Below are 17,616 nucleotides of genomic sequence, written 5' to 3'. Positions count from 1 at the left end.
AAATTTTGTCAAAATCTTTATTATTATATAAATCTTCATTATAACCTATTTACTATACTACTTTGTAATAATTTCTATCATTTATAATTTACTATACAACAAGGCATAGGTGATAGAAAAACATGACAAATTAAATAACTTTTATTTTAATTAATATTTAATATTTTTTTTTTTATTAATATGTTTATAATTTGCAGATGATTGGGCTACATCTTAATCTATACCCTGTCCTTCTATTTATAGGTCTGAATAGATTCAGTGATTTAGAATGGTTAGCTGACTGTTTACATGTAGCTTATCTTACTTTTTATTTTAATGATACAACATTTACAATTAAAACATTAAAATAACATAAAAAACTATATATTTTACAGCATAAATATAATAAAATATATATCAAAAATAACAATAACATTTTAAATAATAAGATAATATAATATATCACTTAACAAATACATAAGTCTTTACGAAAATGAAGAGGATGGGTCAGAATTGACTATGTACATTCAATGTAAGTAGTATAAACAAGTTGATAATTTAAACCATAATTTATTGAGGAGGTAGAAAATGAAAAAGAAACATAATAAATAATAAATAACTTTAATAACAATATAAATATATCATAAAATATATTTACTAATACCTATAGGCCGACGGACCGTCTATAAAAATTATATCTTCAGTGTATTTAATTTTTTAATGGTAAATTTCCTTATGTCACCTGAGGAGGGAATATTTTAATAGCTACTGTATCATTCTTATGAAGTGCTTTCCATATTATACTATAGCGACCCCTTGAAATTTCCTCAACTAGTCGATGGAATCTATAAACAAACAGGAAATAATTTGTTATACAAATTAAACATAAATAAATCAATAAAAATTGTTTAGTGAGCATTCTATTATGCACCGTAGCGATCTCTTGCCTTTACCTCATCTATTTCTATTGGTAGATTGAGGGACCAATCATTCCAATGGGCTTCATTTAGACTATCTTGCTTTCCGGGGCAGCGATACAAGAATTCCATGGCCGTTAATCTATCTTCGGGACAATGTGTCCAACATTCTTCAATTATTTGACATAATTCTTTTAAGCCCTAAAAATAATTTTAATGGTGTTAATATTATATTAGATGCAATACTTTAAGAACATTTTTTATAATTTCTTACTGAATGTGATTTCTTCCAGTTATCTTTAAAAGCTGGCCTTAACCGTTTATTCACTATACATTCTATTATATCTTGAAATGACGAATCTTGTCCAATTTCTTCTTCAAAAGGTAACCTATATTCTGGTACAGCTCCTAGTTGTGCTGTACATCTAGTTGCCAATTCCCATAATATTAATCCACATGCATACATGTCTACACTTAAAAATGTTTTATTCCTTGAATAATCGATGGATCCATCTAGTACTTCTGGTGCCATGTATCGTGATAAGCCAACCTGAATAGTTAATTAAAATTAATTGTATTCCTTTTTGTTGTAGGTAATTATGGGTATTTACCCGTGTATGTACATCACCACATAAGTTGCCATGTTGCGGCAAAACCACAGCGACACCAAAATCAGAAATACATGCAGTTAAATCATGTTTTAGTAGAACATTTTTGCTTTTCAGATCTCTGTGAACAATTCTTGGTCTAATGATTGGCTTACATTGACCTACAGGTTCTAATCGATATTCTTCATGTAAATGCATCAAACCTCTGAAACAAAATAGTGATTAAAAAACCTGAATATGTTATACAAACAGTAGGTACAAAACTTTACCTTGCCATGGAATGGGTAATATGACAAAGCTGATTCCAAGTTAATGTATTAGATTTTAAATAGTCACATAGTGATCCACATTCGTGATAAGCAGTGATCAGCCAATATTCACTTTTGGCTGCTTCAATTGCATTAGAACGATCTTCAGCCCCAATGAAGAACAGTATATTGTCATGTTGCATGCTTGGTAACTGATAAATCTCTTGTTCTATCAACCATGACTTTTCACCCTTAAATAAAATAATATTCTACAGTTAAAAAAAAAAAAATTAATTAAAATTTTTACCTGAGGAGGGTATATTTTAACAGCTACTATATCATTATTATAAATTGCTTTCCATATTACACCATAACGACCCCTTGAAATAACCTCAACTAATCCTAGAGAAAGTCCATTCCCCAAGCTACTAGTCGAAGAAATCTAAATAAACAGGAAATAATTTGTAATACAAATTAAACATAAATAAATCAATAAAAATTGTTTAGTGAGCTTTCTATTATGCACCATAGCGATCTCTTGCGTTTACCTCATTTAATTCTATTGGTGGATCGATGGACGGCCTTGAGTTGTTGCTATTTGGAAAACAATACTAGATACACAAGAAATAATTTGTTATACAATTTAAACAAAAATAAATCAAACCGTTTTTAACGATTATTATTAGCTTAACTTAGTTGTAAACATTGTAATTCCAAAATAATGAAAAAAAAACTTTTTTAGTATAAATGAATAGTAGAATAATAATAATTCTACAAAAGGCAATGTATTAATTGTTGAACAATTAATTCAATGATTTTACTAAAGAAGATATAAATATAATAATTATATAATTATTATCTTTCGTATTCTACGTAAGATAATGAATTGATTATTGAACAATTATATCAATGATGTCCCTTAAAGCATTTTTTTTAAAGTATTAAATATTAAGTAAAATCGTATCATATAATATTATTTTCTTTAAGTGGATCAGCGGTTCTTAACCTGTTGTCCGCGGCCCCCTGGGGGTTCGTGATACTTATGTCGGGGGTCCACTGCAGCCTTAACTCATAACATACGTCAATAAGTGACATGAGTGCATTATTACAATATTGTTGGATTATTATTATTTTTTTCCATATATAATATTAATATGTAGATTCTATATCAAATAATTGTATTTTTAATATTTTTTAAGTAATCAGTTTCATACAAAATGTACAAGCGTACAGCACTGTAGTCTCGGTAGTCTTATATTTACTGCCACTATGTGCAGTTGATCGATCGTACTCAATTATAGTTTTATATTACAATTTTATAAAAAATTAATTGTAATAAAAATAATTATAAATGTGTGTGTTTTGTTATGTAATTTGTAACATACAATAATTATTATAATGTTGGTTATGATAACGTAAGATGTTTTGTAAAAAAAAGGTATTTGTAAAAAATTTGGTACCGTTAAGAACCGCTGAAGTAGCTGATCATAGGCTTATAAAAAATTATAATTTTATGGTGTTCAAGGATCCTGGAATTCAAGAAAAATCTTGCTAAACAAAGTTTTCTTGATTTTGCGATCTAATAAAATGAGAACAGGAATATGCTTAAAACAAAGAGTTGTTATTAACACCCATTACAGACATAATTATAAATTCTTATAAAGTGTGTTGGTTAATTTTAGATTTTTACTTGTTTTGTAATCTTTACCACGAAATAATAATTGATTTACAGTCATAAAATTAAATTAATGAAACCAAATGGAAGGATTTTAGTGCAATATATTCTAAACTATAAATTTGATCAAATTTAATCGTACTTCTAAAGTGTAGTTATTTTTAATACGTAATAAGCTGCACTGACACCTTTATGTGTCATTTCGTTGGATCGCATGTGTTTGATGACGGTTTTAAATTTATTTTCTATTAGTATTATTTTGGCCAGTATTAAGATATAATCTTTTTTTTCGTCAATGTTGTTCTGCGCATAGTAGGATATATGTGTAATTTACTATTTTGAGGTTTATAATAACACGTACAAATAAGTAATTTTACCTATAGCACCGTGGTATGTGTGTACCTATCCAAAATTGATACGTAGCTAACATGATAATAATTACATTTACAATTATTAGAGCAGTTGTATCAAACATATTTATATGATAATACATTTTTAAATGATAAAACTTTTCAGAAATCAGGATTTTCCCGGTAGTCCCCATCAATGTTATACTCAGAGGCCCCCAATCCCGAAAAAAAAATAATGAAAAAAATTTGAAAAAATAATTTTTATAATACCGGCTGGCGGCTACGTGCCTGCGTATTTGTAATTTTTGTATACTCAATTAGTCATTATAGCCCTCTGTGTAATATTGGTACTAACTACTAAAACTAAATAATGTATAGAATGTAAATATAAATAAATATACTATACATTCGTTTGCGAGCGAAGCGATCATTTTTTTTTTATATATATAATATATAATTAATATATCACGGTAAAAAAAGTACGTACCCGCCCATGAATAAAAGTATCATACTTAATACTATTTAATATTTATTACAAAAGAAAAATAATTATTAAATTTACTTACTTGATATAGTTTGTATGCTACATACATAGCACAGAAGAACATCAAATAACAGGCCGTCTCAACCAACACTTTTTTCACTATTTGAGCACTTGGTTCAGCTAAGATAAAAATAAAAATAAATTTATTATTACATTTTTTAGTTAACGATATATGTGTGTATGATAAATTATGTAGTGTTTACTATTAATAGTGTCCGGGTTCCATCGAATATCTGAGTTGCAACCATCCATATTACAGCAGCAACTCAGATTGACCTTTTTGGAACGAAAACTATTCGTTTCCACACATTCCGTTTTTTCACAGTCGTCGTGGTGTGAGTAAATGCAACCCTATAAATTGTTATTAAAATAAAAACATGATACAATTAAATACAATTCTATAATTATTAAGTTATATTACCTTAAACTGTATAGCCACTTCATTGAATAACGTATTGTTATACCAAGTGGCATAACAATACGCTTGCCCTTTTCCCACAACACATTCGTTCATGGGATTGGAGCAGTTAGTGCCGAGTGGAGGACACAAACTAAAATCGGTGAACTCACATATTAGCGCATCCACCACACAACTGCATAGGGTTACTACAAAATATGAACTGATTGTCTTCATTTTTCTGCAATTTTCAGAAATATTATTTTACAATTTATTTTCACTTCAAATTTGTAATCTCTATAGTCTGAAGACATACATAGTTAAGACACTTATTTCATCGAAAACATAATTTTTTATTTAAATTTGTCATGCATTTTAATACAAGTAATATTTAACTTGCTACATAGACATTATATACACAATATAGTCTATTAGAGTTTATAAGAACGTCCTGATAGATAAACCAAAAAAATAATAATATTTCTATTACTTTTTACAAAAAATACCGAAAAAAAAATTTTACCTATCCAAAATTTGTTTACAAAATGTATGAAGCTGATTTTATCTAGACGGCGTCCTGTTTCTTCAAATCCGAATCAACAAGACTATTACGTACCTATTTACATATTATCATAACTTAGAATTTAATGTATAAAAAGCGGGTAAGTGGATGTCGCTCTGTTGTAAAAGTAGGTTACAGATATTTATCAAAATTTGAATAAATGTATTTTTAAAGAAAAAAGGTAGTGGGAATTTTTTCCCCAAAATGTCAAGTAAATTTTGTATTTCATGATGGGTCATGAAGATTAAAAAAAACTGATCCGTGGGCCTATTGTGTGCCAGGCCGACACTGCTATGTACCTAAATAATATTATTTATAATATATTCGATTACGGACATAACGTATAATATAGGTAGGTATATTATATTAATATATTATTATATATATTTTATACTCACGAATAAAACAAGGTGTATATAAACAAGCAGGTGAATACAATGAACGAACGAGCTAAGACAGGCGAATACGACGAACCGTAAGTACTAACTATATTCGCTGTCAGTAGGTAAAGTCACCAAGAACTAACAGCGAACTGCGGACTGCGGAGTGCTGACCGCGGCTTATATAATACTGAATGCCGGAAGAATAATATGTTATGGTGTGAGAAGAAAATTGTGATTGCAGCGAAATTAAGTAGGTAACAATTATTTGGATTAGATATGCGTGACAAATTTAAACACTGCAAAATAATACTAAATAGGTAATCACAAAAAACCACTTAACACATTTCAACGCCGCTGACGTGTATACGCGTCAACAGAGTTTATTCCCACAGGTGGTGAGGGGGGGCGGGTATACGTTTATATACGCCGTAATTAAATAGGATTTTTTTTAATAAACTCTGAAACTTAAATAGGCCATTGAACCAATGAACTCTAAATTTGAAGGTATGGGTAGTTTTAGTTTTTGTTATTGCCGTCGTTTCTGAAATCACGGGTGGCGTTGAACGTGTTAAAATAATACTGTTGATAATACTGTATATTATAATGTAGATTAGGTATGTATTATATTCATATCTATAACCTATGTAGTATGTATAATTATGACGCGCAGAACTGTAACAAAGACTTAGCGAGACTGGCCCTGGCCATGGGGCGCAAAACTCAGAACAAAATATAGGTGTACCTATGTTAATATGTTATTATTTATAATATACATTTTATTTAGAATATCCGCAAAATAGTCTATAGTCTATAATAGCTACAATTAATGGTAATAATTGTTTTTCGTATGCCTAAAATGATTTTATATCAAATTTAACACAACCATTACAGTGACCCACACGACACATATAATGTTCAGCAGAGCGGTAATCACTATTACCCACCTTTTATAAGACTCTAATTTTAAAATTAAATGTTGAATAAAAACTTTTTGCTTAATATTTTATGTATTTTAATACACATTTTACAAAAAAATAACATAAATATTTATATATTTTGACTTTTTTCGTATGTGCAAAGGTGCATAATACGATATGAACCACAAGGATTTACCCATTGCGATAATAAATATATTATAAATCTGTTTTTTTTTTTTTTATTAGACTCACAGACACAAGGACTACATAAGTTAAAAAATATATTTTTTTTCTTTTTAAACAATTGAAGATAATCATTCCATTTTATAGAGCTTATTTTTGTGAACATTTTGATATTTCAATATTTTATTTTCATTTATCTCATGATTTTTAATAATTTTTTATATTATAGGTAAAACGGCAAAAAATTGGTTTTTGTCCGGGCGGCTCTCTATGGCTAGTAGGTATATCCCCAAGGGACACTTTGTAGTTTGTATATGCATACAATAATAATAATAATAAATAACTAATAATACATAGATTTCTCGTGATATTAAACTTGGTTTAATGTTCTAATCCTTATTTCATTTTAGAAAAAATTAAAAATTAAAGTAAGTATACTTGTTTTGATTTTTAATTTTTTAATCCCTATACTATAGTATCACCAGTGTGAATCTAGGTAGGTACTTATCTAGCTGCATAGGTGGAAATCGGGGGGGCTGAAGGGACTTGCCCCCCCAGAACTTCAAAGTACAGGTCTTAGCCTCCCCTGGCCGAGCCTGGCCCACAACATTTTAAAGTGACTGAATATACAATAATTTATTGTTATAATTGTAAAATTCATATTTGATTACTGAATTAAAAAAAAAATTATCAAAAAATATTGATAATAAAAAAATTTATAAAAATTAAATTAAATTCGTAAGATTTTACTAACTTATAATCATAACTTTGGACGGTCGTAATTATGTAGTATTAATAATAAGTAATAATACCCGCATAGGTTATTATCAGCAATCGTCCATCGTCCGGGACTCGATGAAATTACGTATTAATATGGTATGGGGGTAACTATGTGACTTATACATTTTGTACGAGGCACCTCTTATGGATTTGCCGACTTTATTTGAACCCTTAAATCCACCATTAGTTATAATTCTAAATTAAAAATGAATAGCTTAAGAATTTCTGTTTAGAATACTTCTAAAATGTTAAACATAAGGCACACACTTTTTTTTGTACTTAATTATGGTCAAATTGTTTGTTATTTCGAACTTTGTAAATTGTCTTGATGAAATAAATAATTGCGAGCGACTCTAGTACAGTGGTACCTGTAGGTGTAATGAGCATATAATGATGAGCCCCTCCCCCGTAATTTCACCAAATTTCCGCTTATTTCTATAGCGGGTAAAAATTACCGTTTTAATTTATCTATATATTATATAAGTATATAACGCTAATAATATTGTATATATCATTTTCGTAGACCATCGTCGTTCTGAAAAAATTCGCTGATTGAACATTGACTTCTAAGTGTTTGTTAAATTATTTAATACATGGACATAAGCTATTTGGATAATCCATAATAAAATTTTTAGGGCAGTGGTGTACAATACGACAAATTTCAGTATCGTATTACTATGCAGAGAAATAATAATAATACATACCTAACTGAGCGGAAACGTTAAGAAGTATCTTTTAAAAATAAAACAAAATGAAATTTGAAGCAGATCATATAAACCCAAATAGTTATATAACGGTATAACATAAGGCACCTAATATATGTTAAAAAAATAAAATAATAAAATCTTTGAATATTTTACAAATAAGTCGCACACAGCATACACATACTTATTTATATATTATATTTTACGTATTAGGTACCTATATATGAACTATAAATGTTATAATAATATTATATGATAATAATCGTTCACATTAACGAGCGCGGAGAAATAAGAATATTTTGCGTGGTCATCAAATTCCGGGGCGTGGCATTGTACGGAGAAGTGGCATCGTCACGCACGAGCCGCCGCCGTGCGCCGCCCGTGACGGAGACTGCATTTGAATACGTCCTAGCGAGGCTTACAAATAGATTAGAGACGAATTAACGCATCGTTCATCTGGTTATCGGCCATTTAAGTGGGCGTGTTTAAAACATATAGATAGGTAATAAAAGCATGGATGGACCATTCCTATCTTCATTGTAAAAGATGCGACTATACCTTTAGCATACTCACTCCAGACAAATGTTCACACTCAAGCTATAAATTATGGTGTACTATACAATAGTATTTAATAATGTATTATTAGTACTGTAGTTGGGGTCACAAGGTCTTCGCCCGGGTCGTCATTCGATTATCTGTTCACGTTTACAATAAATAAATCTCAAGGACAATCATTAAAAACCACAGGACTTCTGCTTTACACCGTTTTCGACCATGGTCAGTTATATGTGCAGGCATGTTGAAGAGGGGATGATCCACAAAATCTTAAATTGTGAAAATTATAGAACTATGAACATTGTATATTATCTACGTATGTCTACAAGCACTAAGACAGTGGTTCCCAACCTATAGTCCACAGATCACTTTTATCTTATATGTTATAATCATAGACCTATAAACTAATGGACAGCGATTAGAGAGAGGGGTTAGGGGTACGATATAGAGTAAAAGAGAAAAGAGAACGTGTGGGAAATATAGTATTAGTTTCATACGTCAATGATTACCCCCTTTGTGTTCTTTCTCTCTTTTCTCACTTCATACTTTCTCCTTTCTGTCTCTTATATGATTCCCGTGATTTTATGGCAGGGCGGAGTAGAGTAGAAAATTTTCTGTGCATATTTGGTAGGTCTGAAAATACGTTTTAGGCTAATTGAAAAAGGGAATTGATCATATTTGGTGTTTTGTTATTGTTCACAGTGCTCCATTCCTTTTTCAGTCATCATATATACCAGTATAACACATCAACGCACAATTACAATGATTTAGTTATTTTTTATTTGGCTATCAAAATATTCATTAGAAATAATTTATATGGCATAAAACAACGTTTGCCGGGTCAGCTAGTAATATCTATATAATTAATTAATGAATAAATAATTTGTCCAGTTATTCCTGTATCGTGATAATTGTTTTAATTCAAATGATCCAGTACAGGTCAATAACATGTTTGTTTTTGTCAGTAAAAAACACGAGATTCGTATTAATTTAAAAATTATGCCTGTTGAAAATTTAATTTAATTTAATTTCAAGTGAATCGGACGGGTAGTTTTCAAGATTTCGAGTGTGGAAAAAATAAGCGACATTCATTTTTATTTATATAGATTTAAATATTTTACTATTTACAAATTAACCTTTAGGTTATAACACCATTTCATCAACTATATAAAATAAAATAGCACCAATGATTCAGGCATACATTTTAGAAAGCTCATAACATGTTTGTAAGTCCGAGACAATTATTGCGGGTGTATAGTTAATAACAAATGCTGCACTACGGTTATAGCCTATACAGTATAGGTACACGTATATTATACAAGCAGCACTCGTAACACTTGCACGTGTGTGCATTAATTTTAAACTTATATAGATGACGGGCCTGTAAAAAATAATCTAATAAATATATGAACTTTTTTTTTTGTAGACACTTTAAGTTATTCATATTTTGTCAAAATTTAATATTTAAACAAAAATTATGATTTTAGTTATTTTTATGTTAAATAATATTATTATAAAATATTATTCATAGGGACTTTCAAGTTTCAAACGCAATATTTTCAGCAAAAATTAATTCGACAAATCGTATGAAGCGTCCAGCTTCACTACCGGTCTGGACGTAGGTCGGCGTCTGACGCGGCGTCGGCCCGGCCATGCTGTTCCACTGTTTGACGCTGCAAGGAAACCGTAGCTTTACTAATTGTGTAGAGAGCAACCTGGTTTGAGCATTGAGCAGCCGTGATAGGTTGACGGAGCAGTGCGGGTGTCGTCAGGTAGGTATTGCCCGCTGACGGGCTGTTGCTGGCGTACGGTTACTGACCCGGCGATGTAGACGGCCGTGCACTGATAGTGGACTGTACCTATATATGAGAACGGAAAAAGTGTTAAAAAAGGGAAAATATCACAACATGATGGAAAGTGAAAAGTGTAAGTAATAAGTATAAAATAATAAAACTAATTACTTTAACCCTTTAACGGGCAATAGTTTCCCACCTCGGGAATACTATAATTAGACCGTGTATAGCCGGGTTAAGACGTCGTTTATAGATGCAAATTAAAATATACAAATATATCAAATAAAATACAACAAATAAACGCGTCCGTCGGACAAACGACCCGTAACGGGTCCTCGTCCGACGATTACATAATTATTTTTTTATATCGTTATTATTATATTTTGTTCTGTAATCCACGAGTCCTCGGGCGATGTTGCGCGCGGCGTTGGCGTCTCGATTCCAAGTGATTCCACATTTTGGGCAAAACTGGAACCTGTGATCGTGGCGTCTGCGCACCTCGGCGTCTGCGTACGCTCCGCGCACCTCGAACAGCTTTGCGTAGTTATGACGTATTTGTCCGTGTCCACGATCTGGCAACGATCGCGCCGGCGGTGGAAAGCTTGACGCAACGAACATACCGTAGGTTTCTGATTGCCTACATAGCTCGTGTTATCCTTATAACGATCCGTCTCAGAGACACACCAATATCGGTAGTTTAGTTTTGGACATGTCCTACAGGCGTTCGACCAGTCGGTCTTCGGCGCTCCGCTGCTTGCACGTTTTGGCGTACCACGACAATTTGACGAGTCGGTGTCTCGAATACGCCAAATGCGACTGTTCGTGATGAACGAGTCGGTGAACCGTATACGCCAGACTGTCAACATAATCCAAACAGCATTTTGATGACATTTTGTTGTTTTTTCGATAATCCAACAACGCGCGTTCGTGCAGGCCGACGATTTTTTCACGTCTACGTTTCACGACGCGTCTTCTGATATTAGTTTTGAAAGCAGATTTGAATTCTTCACTAAATTATCTATGCACTGACAATTTTATTTTTCTGATTACTATTTTTTTTACTTAAAAAATTTACTGACAAAAAGAGTAAAAATAGATCATAATCATAATTCAAATTTAAATACATTGATATAGAATATGAAAAATGTACGACAGTTAAAGCATAGTAAATTTAAAGGAAAATTCAAATCTGCTTTTAAAATTTAAATTGGAACATCCTATTGAGCGTAGAGATTGAATTCACTGGCAGTATTTTTTTTAAAAAAGTGTTTGTTATTGCATAAAGTAATATTATGTATAATGACTCGTGCATGCGCGTAGGTGAAATTATGCACATATCCGGTCACTATAATTGTGTAGCATTTGTTTTTATTCTTTTAACACTTTAAACACTTTATATCTTTATATCTTGGCGCTGCAGGTTAATTAAAATACAATTTTAAAAATACGAAATAATAATAAAGTTTTATAAATATGTTTAATAATACATAATTACATGGTTAAACATGTGATTTGATAATAATTTTTAAAAAAAAACTATAATAATAAGTAGGTAAAATTAATTTAAAAAATAATGAATCAATAATATTTTAAATGAAATGTTAATAATTTAAAATTGAAATTTATTTTAAAGAAATATTATGTGCGATTCCCTTTCAATACTCAATGCGATTTCTTATATTATTTTCGCTTACTATTTTATATAATCGACGATTTAGGTCAGTATATTTTTTTTAGTTTTTGGTGGACTCTCTCCAGCAGTTAGTTGCACTGTATAAATATCGTTGCCTGTTTGAACTCTTCTCAAGCAATTTATAAATATCCAAATTGTTAGGCCGCACACTACCATTTCAATATTAATTAATCTCCTATTTCCTATTTGCAGTATTGATACACTACACGTCTACACATTCATCGCTTTATCTTATAACTGCTGTAGGTACCTACCTTTATCTTACCTATATAGTTGGTTCTTACGTTACACGACAACAGCTATATTGACTGGATTGTAGTACTGACGATTTTATTATGGTTGTTTTTAATAATAATAATAGTTATAGTAATATTTTTTTATTACAGTTATTTTGCATAGTGTTGTATTAACAAAAAAAAACGCCGCGCCAAAATTGCCAGCGCCGATATGTCTTCGCGCCGATACGGCTGTGCCGAAATGTCCTATACCCTTCAGATGTCCAGTGGTAGCCTGGCCAGGTTGGCGAGACGGATTATTAGGAATTGGAGGGGGGTTGGTTAAAAAAAACTATTTTTATAAAATATAATAATCCGTAAAATCTTCAGTAATTTAAGATTCTTAATAATAAGATTAGTAATCTTATGATTATATTGAATTGAGTACCTAATGAACTAATAACTAAATAACTAGGTAATTGTACAGGCAGTGAACGTATAGTGCCTTGATTTGAAATTTATGTCGATTGTCGGTTGATAAAAATAGTAGCTACCTATTTCTCAGTGAAATCGCACGGGACGATCACACGACCACAGTAATATATTATTAGGCCGGGGCTAGGTATACATGGCGTATTCCGCCGCGTTTTATATAAATAAATAGGGAATACGCCGTGTACCTATAGCCCCGGCCTTAGACATAAGTTATTATCCTCGCGCGATTTATATCTTATAAAATTAATACTAGATAATGTACAATACCTAAATATAAAAATATTTTTCTTGATTTTATTTTATTAATCGTTATCGAAACGATGTGTTCGCGACTCGTGTTATATAATACAGGGGGTTCCGTGAGAATTTACGCATTGCGATATCTCCTGAAAAAATGGAGAAATCGTAATTCTGATTTTTTTAGTAAGACTCGCAGGGACAAGAACTACAAACAGTTCATGTTTTCATTTTTCTAATGTTTTGGTAAAAAAGTTAAAAAATATATTTTTTTATTTAATTGTTTTAAAAAAAATCGAAGAGTTTGTAGAGTTAGTTTTTCTGATAATATTGACGTTTCAACATTTTGATTTCGTTTATCTCCTGATTTTTAATATTTTTTCTAGTTTCTAGAAAAACAGCGAATTATTTAATACCATAGTGTATCAAATATGTGGCCCGCGACCCGCGTGCTCGGACGGCCCGTGAACGCTTTCAGTGTGGCTCGCAGTAAGCATATTATTTTACTTCTTCAAAATGTATTGATGACATTTTAAATTATTATTGTACGAAAAATCAATATGTACATCTTAGTAATGCCTAAAGTATTAAATACGGTTATATTATAATAATTATCATCAATAGATAAAATACATTTATTTTGTTTATTTTGGATTTAGTAAAAAAAGGTGTTTTGTCCGTAAACTTATAAATACGTAATAGTTAATATTATTATAATTTATATCGTTTTCTGATAAGATTTAATAAATAACTTATTGATTAACAATTAATTATCGTCTAGGGGGACGGAGTGGCCGAGCCAACTAAGGCGTCGGCCGCGACGCAGCCGACCCGAGTTCGATACCTTGGCCGCCGGCGGCATTCTTCTTCGGGCAAGTCACGGTGTCCGGAGAACAAGTGCCGCCATCCCCCCACCCGGGGCACGGCAGAAACCTACGGGTGCCCCATTAGAAATTCTGCCAAAACACAACACACACGTGTACCAACCTACCCAATTTAAAAACCTACAGTGCCCTCCCCCACACCCAATGGCCTATGTTGCCGCAGGTTACCCGATAAAAAAAAAAAAAAAATTATCGTCTGATAACAATTAAACAATTATTCAATTGATCAAAAATTTAAATTACAAAATATTATGTCTACCATTTCATTTTAATAATTAAATAATTATTCCTACTATTTACTTGTATTATAAACTCTAAATTCTAAATCGTAAATGTATTTTTAAAGTACCATTTACATTGTTTAACAATTATGTAATTGCTCAATATCTTAATAAATAATACTTATAAAAAAGTTACAAAGTAACAAAGATCAACATGTGATTTGAATGTTAATTATTCTCTACTCGTGAAAGTACCTATTATATTATTTAATAAAGTTTTGATATTATTTTATGTGTCAAACAAATTTTGCAGTACCTGTTACATTAAAAATTGTATTGTATTTAATAAACGACACGGACTAAGATATAATATATCATAGTCCGTGATGTATGAGTAATATTTTCATGGGCTTATCAGATTTAACACAATTTCTTTGAAGATATTCTTGGAAATATGTTTGTACCTACCTACCTATCATTAGTTAGTAAATTATAACTATTTTAATACCTAATTAACTATATTTTATTATGATATCATTCTTTATAAACATTTGGTCGGTAGTTTATGACTAAAGAAAATCCAAAAATAAAAACATCAAATAACATTTTCAATTTCTCAAAACTTCAAATTACTTAACAAGAAAAAATTGCAAAATAAAATATAATGAGGATTTTAATTTAATAGCAAAATAACATTTTTATTACAATATGAGTATTATTTGTTTTAGATTAATTTATACTCAATCCAATTATGTTATATTGTTATTGTTATTGAAGGATAATCTAAGCTAAGTGGTTGTCAACATTGAAGTATTTTTGATGATGTTGGAATTGTTTTCAAGTTTGTTCTATAATCAATAACATTATCATATTACTATTGCTTGGTACCTTGCCATTTAATAGTAGTAATAGTACTAATACTCACTAGTTATACCTATCATATCCAGAGACCATAGTATGCAAATGTATGCGTACACACAACCAGCAGAAGACTAATAATAGTATCCAGTTGATCTCAAATATAAAACAACATAAATCAAATGTTTGATTTTATCAAAAAAAAAAAAATGTAAATGGAAAATTATAACTCGTAAAAAAAATTTTTGGTTGTAATTAGCCAGGTACTTAATTACCTAACTTATATTAATGTTTTAGATTTAGTTATTTAGTAAACTAGGAATTTTATGTATAAAATATTTCAATCGGTTAAAAAATCCCAATCGGCTAATATATCATAATAATAGTCAGGAAAAAATTGCATGTAGATACTACAAACAACAACAATTACTTTTGAGTTAAACATAAGAAAACAATTAATATATTGCTAAATTATAATCAAGAGCGAACATGAATATTTTTGTAATACAGTTTTACAAGTACACGTTTGTTACGAAAAATAATGATTGTCTAATGTTATATTATATATTGTAATAACTATATATATAAAATATTAAGGGGATTCCATACCGTGATTTTCTGTTTTTGTCTTACACACGCGTGACATAGGATTTTAGACGGATTCATTGCCAAACATATCAATTGATCTATTAAAGCGATAAGAATTCTGAAAACAGATTTGAATTCGGCGTCAAGTCTACTTGAAATCGACTTTCCCACATTTTTGATATTATCCCCCAAATTCCAGAAAACGTCATATTAAAAAAGAGTATTTAAACATTTTTGTATTTCAATTTTTGGAGAATCTAAAATCAAAAAATCAAAATTGTGGGAAAGTCGATTTCAAGAAGATTTGACGACGAATTCAAATCTGTTTTCAGAATTTTGTTCACTTCATTAGATCAATTGATATGTTTGGAAAAGAATCCGTCTAAAATCCTATGTCGCGCGTGTGTTAGACAAAAACAGAAAATCACGGTATGGAATCCCCTTAACTAAAAAATTGCGTGCCCGACGCCCGTATCTCATTTTGACCCACGACGCACTTTCAATAGTGCTAATAATAGTTTATTATTTTATTAATAGTATAAGAATTTATCATTATGTTTGAAATTACGTGATCGCCGATTTACATCAGGTCATTTATCCCGGAGCTGTTGCGCATTGCACTTGTCTAGTTGTCTCAGACCTCAGTTTGCATAAAACTAAATATTATTTTCCAGCCAAAGCACGTAATTTATTAATTTTTATGATTTATATTATATGAATACAATCACAATTATTTATTTTAAATTGTTTTTCGTTTTGTCATTTATATTTAAAACGTTCACTGCCGATCGCCAATGTCAACACATAGGTAGTTGACGTTCGCGATCTTGCCACGGTGACCGACGTCAAGACATCACGTTTTTGACGCTATCCATGTTTACGTATTCATTGTATTTTGGTTTTTTTGTATTCCTATGATATTGATATAAAATTATTCCTTATTATCTGTAGATTATAATGGTACATCGGGTTTATGTTACATTGTTACGGCCATCACTTCTACGTTTATTTTTAGTTTACTCGCGACATACGTATTTTATACGTTTACCGTATAATGCAGTTTAGTTCCCACGCGATTTTTTCGATTATTTTATTCCCGAAATGTGTGTTTTAAAGCACTGAAATACAAAAGTCTAATTCAAAAAATCTCGCATTTTTTTTTACTTTAAAAGTTATACCAAAAAAAACTATAAAAAAGTAAATTTTTCAAAATACGTGATATCCTTGATAAAACTTTTTGATTTTTTTTAAAAATTGTATGTTTTTTATGATGGATGGAAATATGCAAATAGATTTTAACTATCGTATTTGCTGTTTAAAAACTCAAACCAAAATGTACACAATATTACAGCTCGATATCACAATATCCCTTGGCAGGGACTACGCGTGTACGAGGGGCCCTTTTTTATTTAGCCGACCAAGTAATGTGTGACCAGGCTGCCACTGCAGATGTCATTGCACCCGATACCCCTGTTCTCTGTCTACGGAGTTGCTTTCCTTCTTTCTACGCATTATAATAAAAATGCATATTATGCCATGTAATAAACCAACTCAGTCGTTTTATTTATTTCTATATATTATAATAGTAATAACCGTACTCTCACACAAACAATTACACACACAATAGTGGGTATATGACATTTCAGCACCTGTACAGACTACAGTGATATCAGGTATCATTTGGGTGCAATAACATTTGAATATTATAAGTTATGAAAAACGCTGACGCACGAGTTCAAAGACCCCTTATAGTGTGTAATGGACTTACAGCATAATATTTATATTATATTTAATATTTTACTTTAATAATGTAATATATTATATTACATT

The 17,616-nt window shown here is 30.6% G+C and overlaps 1 protein-coding gene across 1 annotated transcript; it reads right to left on the bottom strand.

The window, feature by feature from the left end:
• Nucleotides 1–415: 415 nt before the first annotated feature.
• On the bottom strand, nt 416–4,873 carry LOC132936653 (activin receptor type-2B-like). Its single transcript, XM_061003409.1, has 10 exons — nt 4,743–4,873; nt 4,525–4,672; nt 4,344–4,441; nt 2,301–2,363; nt 2,060–2,194; nt 1,774–2,003; nt 1,508–1,709; nt 1,171–1,446; nt 933–1,097; nt 416–824 (listed from the first exon to the last, which is right to left on the bottom strand). Exons 1-10 carry the CDS (start codon nt 4,833–4,835, stop codon nt 807–809), a joined length of 1,428 nt encoding a protein of 475 aa, XP_060859392.1. The 5' UTR covers nt 4,836–4,873; the 3' UTR covers nt 416–806.
• Nucleotides 4,874–17,616: the final 12,743 nt, after the last annotated feature.

The sequence above is a fragment of the Metopolophium dirhodum genome, chromosome 1, assembly GCF_019925205.1.
Source record: "Metopolophium dirhodum isolate CAU chromosome 1, ASM1992520v1, whole genome shotgun sequence".
NCBI classification, from domain to species: domain Eukaryota; kingdom Metazoa; phylum Arthropoda; class Insecta; order Hemiptera; family Aphididae; genus Metopolophium; species Metopolophium dirhodum.
This window is presented reverse-complemented; position numbering and strand designations above follow the sequence as displayed.